The sequence below is a fragment of the Ostrinia furnacalis genome, unplaced genomic scaffold (genome assembly GCF_004193835.3).
Source record: "Ostrinia furnacalis isolate ACB-3 unplaced genomic scaffold, ASM419383v2 OfSCF2912, whole genome shotgun sequence".
In the NCBI taxonomy this organism is placed as follows: Eukaryota; Metazoa; Arthropoda; class Insecta; order Lepidoptera; family Crambidae; genus Ostrinia; species Ostrinia furnacalis.
Genome location: NW_021133151.1, coordinates 282,963 through 304,742, shown reverse-complemented (window position 1 = coordinate 304,742; position 21,780 = coordinate 282,963). Strand labels below are relative to the sequence as shown.

The window sequence follows — 21,780 nt, the reverse complement described above, 5'->3', positions numbered from 1 at the left end:
CCTAGTTGATAAATGCCACTGTTTACCTACGAGTATGTTATGTAGTGCGATCGATTCCTAGTTAGATATAGAAATGGTACCACTCTGTTGTGTTTGTTCAATGTATAAAGGCGTAAGTAATTCTTTGCGTCACCAAGAGATGGCGCTGCCTGCACATTAAATCGCAATCAAACATCACACAACTTTATATTTAGCTACTATTTAGCTCTACTTTGGGTTCAAACAGTCATAGTACAGATGCTTTTGTTTAAGCAGAATTTAATCTCGGAAGCTTAAAAGAATACAATGACGTAAAACAACCTCGTCAATTAAATACATGCGGCATTCATCAAACTCAGTCGAACATTTAAACGTTAAGCTCTACAATGCCAAAACAAACACGACTGCTTTATATACGTTGTCTAGTCCTCATAGAACAAGAGCACATCAAGTTTAACACTGTAGCATCATAAGTGGTTGTTATAAGCGTGATTTTCCAACAAAAATATATATTTTGATGTGTTGTCGCTGTCGCCCGTACCGCTTGCTTAGTTTGGTTGGGGCTAAGATTTAGCGTCATACCTACTTTTTTTTCTCCATCTAAGTATTTTTATAACATTGCAAAAAACCACGATGTTCTCCACATTTCCATTCTTTACGAAGTCTAAAAGGAAACATCGTTTTGACAGCTCCAAAAATGCTATTTTAATTTTCAACCGACTTCAAAAAAGGAGGAGGTTCTCAATTCGACCCGTATGTTTTTTTTTTCTATGTTTGTTACGCGATAACTCCGCCAATTATGAACCGATTTGAACAAATATTTTTTCGGCGTATAGGTAATACCTCAAGGGTGGTCCCATTTAAATTTAATAATAGAAAAAACAACGCCCAAGGGTGGAAAATTGGGGATGAACTTTTTTATACGCAATATCTCCGCCGATTATAAATCAATTTGAACGATTATTTTTTTGTTGAATAGGTATTATCAAAAGGGTGGTTTCATGCGAATTTGAAGAAAATATTTCACCCCCAAGGGTGGAAAATTGGGGATGAACTTTTTTATACGCAATATTTTTAATTTTTAGTTTTTTTTTGTGTTCACGCAATTGAAGTCGGTTTTATTTTTTTTTAAAGTTAATTATAAGAAATGCAAACTGACAAACGTATTTCTAGAAAAAACAAACGCTTCGAGACTGCGCAGGAGCATGGAAAACATTCCGTGGCCAGTTCAAATGCACAATAGCTAATAATTGTTTGGTTTTTACATGCAAATAACTATAATGGTTGCTCGATCTTGACATTAGCAAATACGAGTGTGTAACAGTGATGAATAGTACTGTATTGTGTAATATTTGTTTCACGTGGGACTAGAAATAGAAGAGTATTTTTTCAATTGAATAATAGGAAAAGTATTTTCAACAGTCAGGTTCTTATTTTACATTTTTAGCATTGTTTGCGTCTCTACTACGTATCGAGGATGCCGCTACTCCAAAATCCTATTTTCGTAGTTTCGGGTCTATCTGTCACCATCGCTCATGCTGGGATCTCACTTTGCGTGAGATAGATGGCAACATTCGAAACTTCTGATGAGGTTTTTCGGGGTAACTCTAAACCTAATAACCCAATACGAGTGGAATCTGCTTCTCCGCTTTTAATGATACAAAAGTATGGAATCTTAGGCCCACCAGCGATTCGAAAAATAAACTACAGTGAACCAAATATCGCAAGTAAGTGTAACTTCTATGATTAAAATCAATTTGCGTTACACTACACTCCATGCCGGACATGTCAATTATTATCACACGCAATGATACTTTTTCTCCATTCTGTAGAACTACAATTAAAGCTGCGGTGTGCAATTAGAAGATCGACGATTAAGTACAGGAAAACTTTACACAGTAACACAATGTCTCAATTCCTGACTTTTGATGTAAGGGCTCAGTCTAGTGTACTGAATGGTCATTTACGTGTTATGAAATTAATCTGGTACCAATGTTAAGTTGAACATTCACGGTCAGTTAAACTGACATTATACCCAAAAACTGACCGTATTTGTAATGTCTTGTATTGTACATTGACAGTTTTTTGGATGGAAATCAGTTTAACAGAAGTCCAGCATTACTTTACCTGAGGGCTTCTGATCCTCGCAAGAAACTGAGTATGGAACTGGAATTTAATGTCTGCAAAAATACGGACGTAATCTACTTAACTAAAATTAGTCGCGCATTGCTACGCGTAGTCACGCTGAGAATTCGATCGGGCTGCAATCGATTCCACTCGTGCGCATTCGATCAGAAGCAAGAGTTGATTGGATTAATTACTTAATTGCTGTAGGCAGTAATGTGATTAATGCGATGCGCGAGAAATATTTAGAAATGTTGGACTAATTTAATAAATTATTGCATCTTATCGACATCTCCTAATTGATTGAAAATCTTAACGATACTTGGCACCTAGGCAATATTATTGGCATTGATTTTCGTCGTTAAAATGGCGTTTGCCGTTTGGATACTGGCTTATTTATCCATCTCCCACCTCAAGCGTCAACCTTAGGTAAGTAGTAAGTTCGATATTTGGTAGTTCTTTCAAGTTGTTTAAAAAATCAAGCGTCTAGGTAATAACAGAAAGAAATTGTACTCTTTTGTTAGAATTGAATTCGAAAGAATTTTCAAAGTATTTTTCTTCATCTACGAACTACGAGCGTGAAAACTAAAACCATCTCATTGGGAGGATCTAACAGAAACTTCTTCACTTTTTGGTATACCAGCATCATCACTGACCTTTAATGGGCGGTAGTTTGACCAACTCCTGGTTGTGGTGGTGAACATTGAACCGGCTGGAGCCATGTCTTCGCGGCTGTCCGTTCCAGCCTGGAGGCCGGGGCCCGTCGGCGGACCGTGGCACTATGGGCGCGGGGGGCGGAGGCCCAGACGCTAGCGACGACTGCTTCTCTGGACGACTCTGGAATGAAGAAACGGCACTTTGAAAATTCTGGTTTTGATAAATGAGAAGAGTTCTCACTTACTTATATGGAACCAATTAAATAAATTACAAGAAATGGAATCAAAATCAAAAATATTTTATTCAATTTAGACCACAGGTGGCACTTATGAACTTCAAAACGGAAAAAAATAATTTAAAATCTGAAATAAAAAAGGAAAAGTAATGAATTTACTTTAAAATACACAATTCACAATATACAAATAGTGTGTGGATACAAATATACTAGAATATACAAATATACTGGACCAAAATGGAAACCAGCGGTTATGCTCTAGAGTAGAAGTTAGAACCCAGGATATAACGCTGGTATTCCATGAGAACCAACTGGAAAGAGAGCGTCACTAGTGACGTTATCAACATTAACTTTTTTTTATCCACAACGAGGAAGCTCTTGGCCTATATCTCACCTGATGGTAAGTGATGATCAGGCCGAAGGTAGAAGCGAGCTTCACCCGGAATCCTCAACCACATAGGAACTGGCTATCTAATGCATTTATACTAATGACAAAGCGTCATGTCTATTGATAAGGCAATCTTTCTATTTTGGTGTCAGGAATAAAGGTCTCGTAATAATAGACCTCTGAGAAAACTTTTTTTAAATTGAATAAACTTATGACTTAACCCTACTCGGACATTATGCAATATGGACAAAGGGCGATCTCAAAGGGCTGTCAGCCGCAAAATTTAGACAAAACCAGGCTTTTTCGTGGTACGTTGAAATATTGAAAATGAAGTATGATTAAACCGGATTCGCATACTAAGTTTGCGTGGGAGCGTCAAGTTGCGTCGTAATAAGTGAATCGATATTCATCGCCGAAACTTTACGTTGAAGTAGAGTTGTCCAAAAACAAATTATCGATACTCATAGTCAAATACACCATGTGTGATCTTTGCGGAAGTAGATCGGTTTCTTTTTCCAATATGATCACAAATGTAATAGACAAAGCCCGTTAGCCTATGGATAATCCTAGGCTACGAGTGCTTATAATATCTATAAACCGTTGTTACTTATAATAGAGAAATTGGAGAATGAAATGTAGAGTAAAAGCAGTAGTGCTCTAATAGTAATTTAATATGAAACACTATAAGTAAAATATTTGTTTCCATCGTTGTGTAAAAAAATATAATATGGTTACAGATAATAAGGCAAATAAAACATCGTATTTAAATTTTATCGATATAATCGCACAGTAAATACATCGGCCATCACTAAAACAAGTACAACCAAAGAAAGGCCCGTCTCGGTTTACTTTCATATTCAGAGCGTTTTGCGCGAATTCGGTAACAGTAGGCGATCTTGTTCGGAATACCAACAAAGGAGGAAAAGTTTTGTTTTTAAACAAATTGTAATTGTCTAACTTTAAAAACAATCAGGTATTAGCACATAATAGCTTATATTTACTTTAGTTTATTATTCACTAAGAGGATATATTGTTTTAAACTTTCATGGTCAATAATAAAATTATAACTTAGAGGATTTTTGCTTATAAACACAGTGTCAAATCAAAATACACATTTATAACTTGATATCGGTGTATAATTACTAGATATTGAATATGTAATCACTAAACATCGTATCAAAAATAAGATACAGTTCTATAAGCGAAAATAAAGACGCAACTCAATACGTACAAAAATTGTAGAGTAGATGATTATGTATGTACTGAATAAATAATTTGAATTTGATTAATTGATACGACCTAGAGTTCAGTATCCACGTCATTTCATAAAATATTATTAAGGTTAATATCCAAAAGTTTATTTAATTTTGAACCGTATTCCTTTGCGTTTATAGTTTGATCTATTTTTGTGGGAATTGTTTATTTGACATTGACATTGGCCCTAACCGCCCACACTTTAACCTAGGCTAGACCTGTATCTAATTTTGAACTAGTTAATACAACAAGACTGTATTTCTATAAATAGTTGACTAATGCCCGTTTTCACCATCAATCTTTAATTTTTAAGTGACACAACAGTATGATAACACAACAGGATTTTTTTTAAACTTGACCTTCACTGGTTGGGTTTTTATTGGCGGTCAAGCTGTAGATCCTGGCTACACAGGAGTTGCAGCGGTGGGAACGAGAGGTGGGAATAGTCAAGTAGTGAGTTCTTTGACGTAGGCAATAAAAAAATGTCGATACAATCAAGTCAATTGTCAATTAACGGACTAATATTACAAATCAAAATTGGCGTGACGTGATTTATTGACGGAATAAATGTGACGAAACAGAGATTGCATTTTTTAATAGGGGCCATCCATAAAGTACGTCACACGAATTTCATGATGTTTTGACCCCCCCTCCGTCCTTGTCACAGGTGGTCACATTTCTGAGACCCCCCCCCTCACTAGTGTGACGTCACATGTTTTGCAATTTCACATCGAAAAATTATTAAATTAACAGCAGATCCGAAATTAGTTCAAATTAGTTGTATTTCTATTTAAATTAAGTATTTTTTTATATGAAATAACTTAGGACCCCTCCCACCCCTTGTCACACCATGTCACACTTTGCCAACCCCCTCCCCCCCTCTTTACGTGTGACGTACTTTATGGATGACCCCATATGAGAGAACAAGTCAAGATTAAGAATCTGATTGCCTATCTAAAGAAGATAATTAATTAATGCATAATGTAGAGACAAGTATACATTTTAAAGTTTCACGAAAAAAGTAAATGGGACGAGTTGACGAATGAAATCCTACTAATATTATAAATGCGAAAGTGTGTGTGGATTTCTGGATGTTTGTTAATCTTTCACGCAAAAACTACTGAACGGATTTTGTTGAAACTTTACAGTATTATTGTTTATAATAACCCAGATTAACATATAGGCTATAATTTATGCCGATATGTGACAAACTAAATTTCAATAAATAATTTAGATTTTCCGCAACTCGTCCCAAATGGGCCGTAGGCTTGTGGTCCGAGTTTGTGAATTACTCATTACTTCTTGTTTCTACAATACTTCACTTACACTTCTTCGTCAAATCAACGTCAAACATAAGTTTAGAATCATTTTAGCCACGGCTGTGGATAAAGTACATGGGCATTATTTAACGTCGTCAAGGAACTGGAATAATACCAAGGTTTACGATATATTAATGCAAGCGCCCATTAACATTCAGAGAAGATGTCATAGATCATGCCGTGCCTCAATAAAGACTCGCTGTAGATAGGTTATTTTCTTCAATCGTTAACTCTACGTTACGTCAATCTATTAAACGTCGATTAAGTTACGTATCACTATCGAAAAAAGTTTAACTACTATTAGTTCCTCTTCTAAGACGGTCTAGACTAGACACAAGTTAGCGTATTTCTTTTTTGTATGTTTAAAACTTTCACAAATAAATTATTATGTTAAAAATAACGCAGTCATCGACATTAGCTTTAGCAGTTTAGCTAGTATTTTAGCATCTATCGAGTTAATTAATTTTTAATAACAAAATAATGTAAGTAATTATGAATATACTTGTAAACTAACTATCATGAAGGTATTTTTTACTTTATTTCTTTGTCTAAGGTAAAAAAATAATAAAAATTTAGATTAGGATTAGGCGCAGACTACCGATTTTTAGTTGGCCNACTTTTAGTGCAGCCCTCGTAGAAATGGAAAAAAAATCCATTTTCATTTTTGAAAGAAATAAAAGTTGTTTATTTACTTTAAAATACACAATTTTCATTATACAAATAGTGTGCACTCTTCGGGCACACCAGTGTCGCCAAGACAGCTAGGAGTCGGAGTGGTCGCCATGGACGAAATCGGCCGGATGGATCATCATCATCAGTGTGCACTATGTAATTATATACTTAGGTAATTTCTGGACCAAAATGGAAACCAGCGGTTATGTTCTAGAGTAGAAGTTAGAACCCAGGACATAACTCACATAACGCTGGTATTCCGTGAGAACCAATGAAGGTTTTCGCGATTGAAAAATCCGCCAGATGGCAATACGTAGGTGCGAGGTCCAAATGCTGCATGATTGGTTATTTTTGACATGACATTGACAGATATGTCAAAATCCAAATATGTGAAAGACACCGCCACTAATGACGTTATCAACATTGACATTATTTTATACTAATCTAAATATATATCTAAATAAGGCAATCTTTCTATTTTGGTGTCAGAAATAAAGGTCTCGTAATAAAAGACATCTGAGAAAACTGAAAACTAGCCGAGATACCACAACCCTACTCGGATATTATGCAATACGGACAAAGGGCGATCTCAAAGGGCTGTCAGCCGCAAAATTTAGACAAAACCGGGCTTTTTCGTGGAACGTTGAAATATTGAAAATGAAGTATGATTAAACCGGATTCGCATACTAAGTTTGCGTGGGAGCGTCAAGTTGCGTCGTAATAAGTGAATCGATATTCATCGCCGAAACTTTACGTTGAAGTAGAGTTGTCCAAAAACCAATTATCGATACTCATGTTCAAATACACCATGCGGTCTTTGCGGAAATATATCGGGATTTTTTCCCATTATGATCACAAATGTAATAGATAAGTATTATAGCACGTTAGCCTATGGATAATGCTAGGCTACGAGTAGGTATAATACTTATAGAGAAATTGGAGTAAATGGAAAAATTGAATGAAATGTAGAGTAAAAGCGGTAAAGTGTTTAGTAACTTAATATCAAACACTACAAGTAAAATATTTGTTTTCATATAATTTGTGAACTATTAATAAAAGATAAAAAAATATGGTTTCGGATAATAAGGCATATAAGGCAAATAAAACATCGTTACTAAATTGTATCGATATAATCGCACAGTAAACACATCGGCCATCACTAAAACAAGTACAACCAAAGAAAGGCCCGTCTCGGTTTACTTTCATATTCAGAGCGTTTTGCGCGAATTCGGTAACAGTAGGCGATCTTGTTCGGAATACCAACAAACGAGGAAAAGTTTTGTTTTTAAACAAATTGTAATTGTGTAACTTTAAAAACAATCGGGTATTAGCACATAATAGCTTATATTTACTTTAGTTTATTACTAACTAAGAGGATAATATATTGTTTTAAACTTTCATGGTCAATAAAAATTATAGCTTAGAGGATTTTTGCTTATAAACACAGTGTCAAATCAAAATACGCATTTATATGATTTTATAACTTGATATCGGTGTATAATTACTAGATATTGAATATGTAATCACTAAACATCGTATCAAAAATAAGATTCAGCTCTATAAGCGAAAATAGAGACGCAACTCAATACGTACAAAAATTGTAGAGTAGATGATTATGTACTGAATAAATAATTTGAATTTGATTAATTAATACGACCTAGAGTTCAGTATCCACGTCATTTCATAAAATATTATTAAGGTTAATATCCAAAAGTTTATTTAATTTTGAACCGTATTCCTTTGCATTTATAGTTTGATCTATTTTTGTGGGAATTGTTTATTTGACATTGACATTGGCCCTAACCGCCCACACTTTGACCTAGGCTAGACCTGTATCTAATTTTGAACTAGTTAATACAACAAGACTGTATTTCTATAAATAGTTGACTAATGCCCGTTTTCACCATCAATCTTTAATTTTTAAGTGACACAACAGTATGATAACACAACAGGATTTTTTTTAAACTTGACCTTCACTGGTTGGGTTTTTATTGGCGGTCAAGCTGTAGATCCTGGCTACACAGGAGTTGCAGCGGTGGGAACTAGAGGTGGGAATAGTCAAGTAGTGAGTTCTTTGACGTAGGCAATAAAGAATTGTCGATACAATCAAGTCAATTGTCAATTAACGGACTAATATTATAAATCAAAATTGGCGTGACGTGATTTATTGATGGAATAAATGTGACGAAACAGAGATTGCATTTTTTAATATGAGAGAACAAGTCAAGATTAAGAAGATAATTAAAACCCTTAATTTGAATTTGTCCGGTAGGGCGGACACTCAGATCATAGAAGGGAATAGATGTGAAACGGGGGCGTGGCGCGGGTCTCCGCGATATGCCCAGAAACGAACATCGCCCGCGACGCCAGGTTAGTCGCGATTCAGTCGTACCGAGGAAATGTTCTCCGATATTGTTGGATAATGCGTCGTAACGTGCAATAACATAAGTGAAACGAAGAACTAAAGGAACAATTTAAATACTTTTCTGCATCTCACACAGTTGTCAGCGTGTTTTCTTGACATTCTCTCTTCATCATATTCATTTATAATCATAGAATCGTGGGCGTTTTGTGATATCATTCGTGACAAATAACACGAAACATTGGTCACCTGGAACACTTTGAAATCACGTTACTATCATAGGTTTCAGATCTCACTTCTGAACTATTAGAGGCCGGTAAATCTATTCTCATAAATAAAACACTGGATACTTAACTTTCACATTATATTGCCTTATTTTAAATACAATTCATCACTTAGCACAAAAGCGCGGAGTCGTCTCCGCGCGTCCTTCTATTCTGACGTTTTTATGCTAGCGTAACATTGACGTATTGTCAATGTCACTATGACAGCATCTCATTGGCCACAACGATACCGTTATTTTAACGTTTTAGATTTTTCATAATTAACAGTACCTACATAATACATAGTTTATTTTTTGTGGTCGGTTCGTTCTTCGACTGACCAAAGTCCACTAGTCCGGTTATTATTACAAGCGGCCCGCATTCTTTTTTGATGCATCAATAATTTTCTATTACATTGATTACAGTGTAATTATTATTGTGTTATATTTATAAAGGCATACTTATTATCGCTTTAACGTATAATAAGATACTTTGCTTGTCTAAAAGATTTAGCAAGATAAGAAATGATTCAATGAATTTCATGATGTCGCATCTCTTCTTATGAGAATTCTAACGTTATACATAAATTATTTATGCGAACCAATTCTAAAACAGTACCTGGAGTTAAAATTGACCTTTTTTCTTTTTTTAATAAATAGATAATAATGGTGACGATGAAGCCTTACTTTGTAAGACTATCAATAGTATTATTAGCATTAGTCAAACATTGATTAGTAGGTACAAACCTACATAATAATGTTTTTCCAATTCAAGAAAAAATGACGTCATCTTATGTACCGATACCGATACAGTTTAAGGAAGCGTTTAAGGAAGAAGAAGATTTTATCTATTATAAATAGATACAAGCCGGGGTGAGACGTCATGAATTTAAAAATAAAATAAAAAAACTGTAAAAANTTCAAAGTCAAAATCCGGATTTTTTTATAGACTCAAAATCCGGATTTTTCAGGAATTTTCGAATTTCGAATAATCCGGATTGTAATCTCTAGCTTCTACTAACTCAAACTATTCTTCACCTGCACCCTCTATCGAAATGATAATGATATGATCTCTCTCTAATGTAAATATTAGCTTTAGCTTCTCTTATAACGTTGCAGGTATTGTCAAAAAAAGACAGTGGTGTTCTACATAAAGTTTCAAACGCGCCTTTGCTTTGTGATGGGCAGAAATGCAAGAAACTGTTTTTAGATTTCCATACCAAATTATTGTTTTATGTGTTTTTTTAATGTTACGCTTAATTACTTACTTAATTTTTCTTGCCAAAACACCAATTTCCAATGTGTTTTATTCTCAATACTATAAAAATTCTTAATAAAATTAGTTTATAACGAAGTTTTTTTTATTTATCCCCTATTTGCCAATGTCCGCCACGGCGAACATTCAAATCTACTCGTTATTTATGACGTCTTTGGCAGTGTCCGCTGTGACGGACACGAATTTTCCCAACTCTGGGAAATGCAGGAATTTTTTTCATATTTTTTTAAAAGTTCTTAGCATACCCTTGATGCCTTACATTCATCAAACTCATGTATTTCCATTTTTTATGTCGTTGGCAAATGAAGGGTGCATTATGTAGAGACAAGTATACATTTTAAAGTTTCACGCAAAAACTACTGAACGGATTTTGTTGAAACTTTACAGTATTATTGTTTATAACCCAGATTAACATATAGGCTATAATTTATGCCGATATGTGACGAACTAAATTTCAATAAATAATTTCGATTTTCCGCAACTCGTCCCAAATGGGCCGTAGGATTGTGGTCCGAGTTTGTGAATTACTCATTACTTCTTGTTTCTACAATTCTTCACTTCACTTACACTTCTTCGTCAAATCAACGTCAAACATAAGTTTAGAATCATTTTAGCCACGGCTGTGGATAAAGTACATGGGCAATATTTAACGTCGTCAAGGAACTGGAATAATACCAAGGTTTACGATATATTAATGCAAGCGCCCATTAACATTCAGAGAAGATGTCATAGATCATGCCGTGCCTCAATAAAGACTCGCTGTAGATAGGTTATTTTCTTTAATCGTTAACTCTACGTTACGTCAATCTATTAAACGTCGATTAAGTTACGTATCACTATCGAAAAAAGTTTAACTATTATTAGTTCCTCTTCTAAGACGGTCTAGACTAGACACAAGTTAGCGTATTTCTTTTTTGTATGTTTAAAACTTTCACAAATAAATTATTACGTTATAAATAACGCACGTCATCGTCATTAGCTTTAGCTAGTATTTTAGTTTACTATCCATCGAGTTAATTGATTTTTAATAACAAAATAATGTTAGTTAATAATTAATATACTTGTAACTAACTCTTATTATGAAGGTATTTTTTACTTTATTTCTTTGTCAAAAAATAATGAAAATTTAGATTTTTCTTGCCAAGTTAAGGCTTAAACTGTTATGGCGCCCAACATGGTACATATTTGTAGTTATCGTTTTGTAATAAAGAGTCTTGAGTCAGTAACCAATGACTGAGACTGAGACCAACGTGTAGAATAGAAACAAAATAGAAACGTAACGTTTGACGTTTCCCTATTCGTAATCAGATAAAGACATGCGGCGCCAATCAAAAGCAGTTGATCAGGAAATTACATTTATTTTTAAACCAAAGATTAATACCTACATTACCTACCAATTGCAGATAAAGTCAGGAAATGAGATCGGTTTATAGAACAAATTGCTTAAAATAAGTTCATACATTATGTATGGTTGCACGGACGAACGGCAAATCAAGCTAAGTGTAAACAAACAGTTCCTTATGTATTCAATGGGTGTGATGTTGACTACTGTCACTAACGATTGTTGGGAATAAATGGAAACTATTTTAAATTTGGGGTTTTTCGATATTTTACCCATAAATATTAAGCAAGAACGACTTTTAGCCTAGGCGCAGAGTACCGATTTTTAGTTGGACGATAGTTGGGTCGGGCTGTTAATCAGTATGGAGATGTATAAAAGTGCGCAGATTACACCGATTTGGTATCGGCCGATTCTTCATACAAATTAGAATCGGGCCCAACTATCAGCCACCTAAAAGTCGATGGTCTGCGCCTAGGCTTAGACCGGGCCAAAATATGTAGAGCTCTACAGGGTGACTGGAACTGAACCCGCCATAGCTAATATGCGTATAGAGGAGGTCATTTGCTAATTATTGAACCTTACTTTCTATGACTAAAGTTTTATAGTTTAGGAGATATGTCAATTTTTATACTTTTTTCAGATTTTTCCGAAGATCATTGGCAATCCACTATCACCATTAGCTTTTTTTTTAAATCGAATTCGAACTTTAATTTTTTATCGTGGTATGTACTTTTGTTGAACTTTGGCGGCTCGTGACTAGTTTTTCAATCATTATCTGGATCTGAAATTTATTTTATTTAACTAAAGGTTTATTCGATATTAGTATCAAATAAAAAAATCGGTTAAATCATGCGAGAAAAAATTTAAGCAGTTTTAAGGTAAAATTTCGGAAAAATCTGAAAAAGTATAAAAATTGACATATCTCCTAAACTATAGAAAGTAAGGTTCAATAATCAGCAAATGCCCTCCTCTAAACGCGTATTAGCTATGGCGGGTTCAGTTCCAGTCACCCTGTATATTTTTATTAAAACAAAGCTTCGTTTAATACTCTAGTCTACGGTATGGTAATAAACCGGTGTTCATTAAAATTGTAAAATTCTGTTTAACCACGAAAAAATATCTCAAACGTTATTAACTACGTCGTTAGTTAAATATGCCTAACTATTATGTTAGAAAAAACAACGCAATAAGTACATTATTAATTTCCGAAAAGAAGCTTTGTCACGCTAGCTAAGTAAGAATTTCATTTTAATGACAGAACAAGCAATTAGGCTACTCATTATTACAAAGTGCTCTTACATAATACCTACAATTAGCGCCATTTAATGCTAATTAATAAAAAATCTTTGTATTTTATGCACAATAAGTATAGAGAAAAATTTTGATTGACTGGAAGAGAATGCCATAATATAGCAAGCAGTAAGTTCGCCTTCTACATCACTGTGATAAATATATAATTTGTGAAAAGAATTTAAATGGTTTATTATTCAAAATCTCCTTTTAAAATTGAATAGACACATTGTCTGAGAATCTTATAGGAATGTTATAAGAATCTTTTAGGGAAGTTTAGTAACTCCAAAGTCCAACTATCAAGTCAAACTACCTACTTTATGATGGATTTAAAAATTAATGACGTTTATTTACATTATAATCTCACAACATGGCATTCGTTTGATTTCTACTGGATGGGGGCTGATCCAAGATCGACGCGTGCTAACGGTGACCGCCGTCATCCGCGCCCGCGTATTAGCAATTAGCATACCTACGCAACGGAACATCATACACCATCATAATCCGGATCGGTAAGAAAACCCCAGGAAACTTTAATAGGAATTGAGGATATTGTAAAGAAATAGGGTCTCGAAAGTTGTACAGAGAAGTTTGAAGCATGCCATCACACAAAAGCTGTGATGGACGAAGGAATGACTGACAGATCTCATACATTTCTAATTTGTCCATAACTGGCCAAAATAAAACTTATTATTAAGTCGAATAATATCACATTTAAAATGTACGTCTTTGAGATATTTCATCGTGTGTTAAACTATACATATTTGCATAAGACCATCTTATCAGATACGTATCTTTCTGTTAAGTTGACCTGGTTTAAAAAGCGGTTAATATTGTGCAGAGTATGGTTTGAAAAAAAACGAGATCTACTGTCGACAATATCATCGATTAAAAATCTCTGAATGGACTCTCCAATACTTACTTCTAAATATTATCAATGATTTTGAATTTACCATTTATGTACCGAAAACTTCAAACTTTTACCAGAGGGGTTCAAAATCTTAACAAAGTTCGAGCGAAATGCTGGCAATGGCGTTTAATTTATAATTTAATTATCTGCTTAATAGAGTAAAATGGAGGTTCAAAACGCTGCTGCAGTCTATGGGCATTTAACATCGACTAATATTATAATATAGAGCTTTTATACGTTATACAAAATACATTCCGCATTCATAAGCGTATTCTCTTCATCATAATTATGCCACACGTTGAAAGTATAACCTAGTCTTCATTTGGTTGAAAGTGTAAAAAAACACGTGACAAGTCTACCCTTTAACCTTAAGGTTTAAGGCCTAACTATTAGTCAGCCTGATAATTTTGACAGTGATGAAGAAAAAGATTTCCTTACCGTAGGTGACGGGTTCCTACGCCTCCGGAACATCGACGACAGCGAGTGACCGCTGATGTTTGAGGCTGACACCATCATTTTGACACAACACTTCACTCAATCCGTATACATTCACAAATCAACAGGTCATCACCTAATACCACTGTCACAACACTTGGAACTTCCAATGAGGCAGTAAAGTTTAATTCCCTTCGATAGTTAAATTCTGACTGATATTTTAGTCTATGGAATTGCACTGTATCGCACTTTAGTTTCGTATATTCACGCACAAATACGGAAAGGTCGTCAACATGCATAAACGTAAAATGTCTGTAACCTTGCTACGAATTCGGACATGGAATATGGGTCACATCTCATGTCATGCAACAGCGGAATTTAGCCACGAGCAAACCTTAAATCTGACTGAGATTAATCCAAAAATATAAAACAATTAGAATTTACCGCTTCAATTAAAACGGTCCGGTAAACCACTTTAAAACAACGGCACACAGTCGAAGCTTAACGTGCACTAAAGCTAGCTAAAGATCACTGAGAACAATCAACTTTTACTATTATAGCACAAAAAGTTTCACCGACGCGCGCGCAAAGTTTGTGCGAACGGTCACAAACCTATCACTTTTCTTGGGCAAAACACACGCGGACTTTCACCAAGAGATTTACACTTTCTTGCTTGAGACAGATGTCCTCGAAGATTTTAGGTCCAACAGGTAAATAAACTAGTCTTTACAGCGCCGTTAATTTTTATCAATCCGCGAAACAAAAAGCGCGCACTTTTTTAGGTCAAAGGTTATTGTTGAAAAATCGCACTTATCACAACTAAATATGATGCCAGTGTTTATCTTGAACCGCACAAAAGAAAAATTAACTTTGGATATGTCTGTAAGGAGATGCAAACAACCAGACACTACCTAGCACCGACTGATAAAGCGACAGTACGGGTGCAAGATAAGAAGGTGTTAATTAAATCGACGTCAATGTGNCTAACAAATGTGTTAAGCGTTTGTTTTTAAATGCTGTAATAATGTTAAAATAAAGCAAAAGAGTATTTAACAGCTGAACAAACGGTTGGTCATTGATATTCAGCTGGCGTGCGTTACGATAACTGGCAATGATTGGTTTCAGTGAAACGTCACTGCTGCCAAACCTCTAGAATTTTTCGTATTTGTGCCGAATATTCCCCACCACTTACAATAATTGTAAATTATGTTATGATAGTATTTACAAATCGCGAAATCACGGGGAAATGATTAAATCAATAACTCACAACAATAGAGCTTACCTCTACCATCGCCTCTACACGAAAATGTAAACGCTAGGCTAATGCACTCGTTCTAATTAAGTTATCGTTAACCACCGGTTCTTTAATTAATCTAGTTTGTAATTAAACTAATGAAACCGTCACATATTTTTAAAAGACATTAAGGAGCCTGTCGCTGCGAACGACAAGCTCGATAAGTATATTCTGCAAGTAAAATTTACAGGAAAATTATCTTTCTAACCCACTTTGTTTGTGTTTCAACAAGTTTTAAATCTGCCGAGCTCTAAATATACAATGTTTGCAAAAATTCACATGACATCACTACCATAAAACTGGCTAAAAGTGTGCTGATATACAACATGCGGTTGCTGGTTTCTTTTGTGACTATTAAATGCATGTTTCGTGTAAGATTTTAGATCTGATTAACAAATTAGCAAAGAGGAAGAGGTAAATATGCCGTGGAAAGGGGCAGCAAAATAAAAATAATCAACAGGGAACCAACTTATTATTTTTTTTGCAAAATTTTAAGTTACTTTAGTGTTGGGCTCTCTCAATTTCGTAGGTGATTGGATTGGTAGGTTTTTCAGGAAAAACGCATAAATTAAAAAATATATAGCCGATTTATTCCAGTTTGTACAGGAATTTTAAGCTTTTTATCAATTCGATTGATTTATTAATCATTAGATTAATCTTTAGGTATACATACACTGCTTCAGATTGCACGTTATGTTAGCCGCCTATGGCAGCTATATGATACGGTTGCGATAGCCGTTATTACATTCCGACAGTGAGATAAAAATTGCATTCCAAAAATGCCATTGGCACAGTCACTAGGATTCTGATGGAAGAACTTTTAATAAAATCTACTATTTCTATTCGACTATTATCATTTGATTTTATCCTGACCTAATGCAATTATTTCGGGTATAATCGACATATCAAATCGTTTCACATAGTAGAAGTTGTCTTAAATTATGCCTTATCCTATGACAAGATCAGCAAAATTTTGATTCAAAACAAAACACACGTTATAATCTTCACACAAACATATACAAACTGACTAAAGTACATGTTACTTAATATTCTGATACGTACGATTACAGTTGTTTCCTATAATTAACGCGAAATTTAACTAGTTATTGGTACATTAACGCTAACAGTCAGACACATTTGGCACAGGAATTAGAAATATGATCGATTGGGAAAATAACCTGTCGAGGTCGGGTTGTAATCGCGTGCAGAAGGTTCCGTAAGTGTATGCCATAATTAGGTAATTTATCGACAATCGAGAAAACATTTCTTATACTTAAACTAGATGCATTTAAAACTACTTACATCTAAATATATAAAAGGAGAAACTGACTGACTGACTGACAGATCAACGCACAGCCTAAACGGCTAAACGTAGGCACTTGAAATTTGGAAGGGACGTAGCTTAGGTACCGTAGAGGTGCACTAAGAAAGGAATTTCCGAAATTCCCACGGGAACGGGAATTAGCGGGAAAAACGGGATTCACGCGTACGAAGTCGCGGGCGGCCGCTAGTAATATTATAAGAATATGGACATAGCGTTTGATCAAAATCTTAAGATTACGTTCCGTCATTAGATGTCACACTGTCGTCGCAAGAGGACGATGTATTTACTTTCGATAGGAGTCCCCTATTATAGGTTTTATGGTTGCCCTTGGGTTGATCTAGAAATCAATGGGTATAGTATTACTTGTTTGGGATGAATCTGCTGCAGGACAGACCAGTTGTTATAGCGAAAAATGCTAGATTTTGTACTACCGTACATACTGGCTATGCAGAAGTTACAGTGTGGGAACAAGAGCACCTTATTTAGAGAATAATTTGACCATACTAAATTATAGTTCCACGCGTAAAGGAAACTAATTTAAAAGAAGTTACCGGTGTTTTAGCATAAATTCTACACGTGCGAAGTGGCAAAGACGCTTGGTATAAGGCTTCTATAGCGCATAGAGGTTACACGAGCAACGGAATAGCGGGTAATTGAAACAATAAGACATGAACTACCTACTACTTGCAACGTGATCTTCATTGGTTAGGTTTTTATTGGCGATCAAGTTGTAGATCCTGGTTATACAGGAGTTGCAGCGGTGGGAATAGTTTCGAAGACTTATAGCAGGCCTGGCTCACTCCGCGCGGCACATCCGATAATTACCTACAGCGAAGCGCCCCGCCGGCGGGTATTATATCAGTCGAGTGTCACGCGCGCGCTCGTCAGGACGCTGGCGTGCGTTGTAGCATGATTATAATTCTATGATCGAAGTATTATTTAAAAATGGACATAAAGAGAAAGAAATATTGTGCGGCGTTCGGGTGTTTAAATTCGAAAAGTAATCTACCGGATTCATCTTTTTTTTCGCTTCCCAAAGATGCTGAAAGGTATGTTGGCCATGTAGGTAATCAATAATTCTTAGGACAGTATAGGAACCTAACCTACTATGACTACTACTCAGAATGCGTTCGTTCGTTTCAGCCAAATGACGTCCACTGCTGGACAAAGGCCTCTCCCAAGGTTTTCCATAATGAATGCATACTTATCTACATACGTACCTCATTACAAATAAGTAGATTAATTATTTTTTCACTAGACAGCAACCCTAACAGCGTAAGAAGAGTTCAGAGGCACGCNGCGGAGTTATCGCGTAATAAACCTCCTCCTTTTTTTGAAGTCGGTTGAAAATGCCATTGGCACAGTCACTAGGATTCTGATGGAAAAACTTTTAATATATAAAATCTACTATTTCTATCCGACTATTATCATTTAATTTTATCCTGATCCAATGCAATTATTTCGGGTATAATCGACATATCAAATCATTTCACGTAGTAAAAGTTGCCTTAAATTATACCTTATCCTATGACAAGATCAGCAAAACTTTGATTAAAAAAAAACACACACACGTTATAATCTTCACACAAACAGTACAAACTGACCAAAGTACATGTTACTTAATATTCTGACACGTACGATTACAGTTGTTTCCTATAATTAACGCGAAATTTAACTAGCTATTGGTACATAAACGCTAACAGTCAGACACATTTGGCACAGGAATTAGAAATATGATCGATTCGGAAAATAACCTGTCGAGGTTCAATCGCGTGCAGAAGGTTCCGTAAGTCTATGCCATAATTAGGTAAGTATCGACAATCAAGAAAACGTTTCTTATACTTAAACTAGATGCATTTAAAGACATCACTGTATGTACATAATATTATAAGAATATGGACCTATGTTTGATCAAAATCTTAAGATTACGTTCCGTCATTAGATGTCACACTGTCGTCGCAAGAGTACGTACGATGTATTTACTTTCGATAGGAGTCGCCTATTATAGGTTTTATGAATGCCCTTGGGTTGATCTAGAAATCAATGGGTAAAGTAACGCGTAAAGGAAACTAATTTAAAAGAAGTTACCGGTGTTTTAGCATAAATTCTACACGTGCGAAGTGGCAAAGACGCCTGATATAAGGCTTCTATAGCGCATAGAGGTTACACGAGCAACGGAATAGCGGATAATTGAAACAATAAGACTAGAACTACTACTTGCAACGTGATCTTCATTAGTTAGGGTTTTATTGGCGATCAAGTTCTAGATCCTGATGATACAGGAGTTGCAGCGATGGGAATAGTCTCGAAGACTAGCCACTAGAGCTGCAAGTCAATTAATCTACATGTTCAAATTAATATTTTTAAAGTAGGCCTATAAAAATCTCTTTTACACGTCCCCGGTCCCAGTATAATTTTAACCAAACTACTGCTTCGGTAACACAAATGGGTCAGGGCTAGAAGCAGTGCAAGAGTCCGTCACTATTATCAGCCTCTTTTTCATGAGTGTCAGGTGAAATATTACATTGAAATACTGAAAAGTTGTGTCGGATACCATTATCATCTCTAGCATCCATAGAATTTTATGAAAGAGTCGTCTAGTTTCAAAACCCGCTAAAACGCTCCTGCAACGAATTTCTGTTTATATCTCTAAATGACGTTACTGCAATTTTCTCATCATACTGTTCAATCATTTTCGATCAAAATTCACTAAAAGACTACTAAACTAGCACTTAAAATTTGGTTTGTGTTACAAACTCCGCTAAAACGCCGTCCGTTTCTTTCAAAACCCTCTAAAAGTTGATTGACCAATGGCAGCACGGTATTTTGGTCACGTGACTGCGAAATCAGTATGGAGATTTTTTCATAACATGCTTAAGGTTGCTGCGGTTTTTTATTGTTTTTGATCCAAAATAATGGAAGATTTGTCTCAGTTCGTGGAAAAATGTAACCCTAAAGACGCAAGAAAGAAACCACGTAATGAAATAGCCTGGAAACGCACCAAGGAGCGCCAGAAACGGAAAGAGAAATTTGTTAAAAAACTACTTTTGAAGCAGCTTTGATGGTGTTATGCAAAATTAACCATTTAGCTGTCGTTGGTTATTGTTACTATTAAGTGTTGGTGATCACTACTGGGATTATAGAAACTTCACTAGCTCAATGCCTTTAGACGAATTTAATTATAAAGGTATGTTACTTTTTACCCGAGTGCAGGAGGGTAATGTGTTTCGAGAGTAGGTAGGTATGTATTTGTGTAATGTGTATGTTTATATCCCTGTACAGTCAGTCAGTGAAGTAAATAAATAAATATCGTGGGATGTTTTTTTTATGTGACAGGAGGCAAACGAGCAGATGGATCACCTTATGTCCAGATGTCTAGGAATAAATATTATGTTATAAAAAGGCAAAGACGAGATTGAGAATATAATTTATAAAAGTTTCTTATTTACATGCTGTAATTTAATTGTTTTTTTTTTTAATAACCCGATAAAACTTGATTAATCTAATAACCTAACCAATAAGTGCAATCGCTTTGAATATTATAGAATGAACAAATTATACGGACACTTATTTATTTTATCATTTTTTGGGTTATTTAATATTAGACTATATTGTAGAACGCCATTCATGCATTACAATTTGTTCTTATCAAATCCCGCTAAAATACAACATGTCCGTTTCAAATCCCATTAAAACGGAATGTTCGTAACAAAGTACGCCAAAATGAAAATAGTTTTCATTATAATTCAAATTATATTTAATTTAAAGGTTAATAGGAATTACTGTTAGTAATGCCAGATGACAATAATAATTCGTATCATATATTTTTTTGCCTAAGGCCAAAGCTATATGGATAAGCGGTTTTTTTCAATTTCTCGAAATCGTTTTAGCGGAATTTGAAACTAGACGCCTCAATATGGTTAGGTTTTTTCTAGCAATATAACGCCCATATTCACAAACAATGCTTGCTTAAGTGACGCAGCAAATCGAACGCACAGCGTTGAATAGAGCTCTGTGATTGGTTCGTGTGTCACTCTGTGCGTCACGCGCACTGTGAGACCTAATAGTAATGTTTGTGAATACGGGCGTAATTCAAGAACAAAAATATTTTTCTAACACGAAAAAAGGAAACGCTTCCGCTCATCTCACCCACGAGCGTTAGTCTAAAACGTGACAGTAATTTCGCTGGTTCGCTAATGTGTTTAAAATTAGTGTAACGACGTAAACATCAATGACATTGTAGAGACTAGAGAGTAACTTCAAAGGCGTGGGCCGTGGGCGGCTACGGCTAGTGTTGATGATGGCTCCCGGGATATTAATTAAACATCTTATCTCTTTTCGTCTAACGAACGAAAGCGAACGTTTCGAAAACGAACTAAAGTCGCTGACATAGCTCGACGGATTAGCAAGCTGAAATGGCAATGGGCAGGGCACATAGTACGCAGAACTGACGGCCGATGGGGCAGCAAGTTTCTGGAATGGAAGCCGCGTACCGGAAAACGCAGCGTGGGACGTCCACCTACAAGGTGGACCGACGACATCGTAAAGGTAGCAGGGAAGCGCTGGATGCAGGCCACTACCAATCGATCAACATGGAAAGCATTGGGGGAGGCCTATGTTCAGCAGTGGACGTCCTATGGCTGAAATGATGATGATG

The 21,780-nt window shown here is 35.5% G+C and overlaps 1 protein-coding gene across 1 annotated transcript in view; it reads right to left on the bottom strand.

Moving 5' to 3' along the window:
• Positions 1 to 2,080: 2,080 nt before the first annotated feature.
• Positions 2,081 to 21,780, bottom strand: part of LOC114356778 (dynein regulatory complex protein 9-like) — a 32,776-nt gene continuing 13,076 nt past the window's right edge. The window contains exons 9-10 of the mRNA XM_028310134.1: positions 2,760 to 2,940; positions 2,081 to 2,145 (exon numbers count right to left, since the gene is read on the bottom strand). Of these exons, the coding sequence (XP_028165935.1) occupies positions 2,081 to 2,145; positions 2,760 to 2,940 (246 nt within the window). The remainder of the gene's footprint in view (positions 2,146 to 2,759; positions 2,941 to 21,780) is intronic.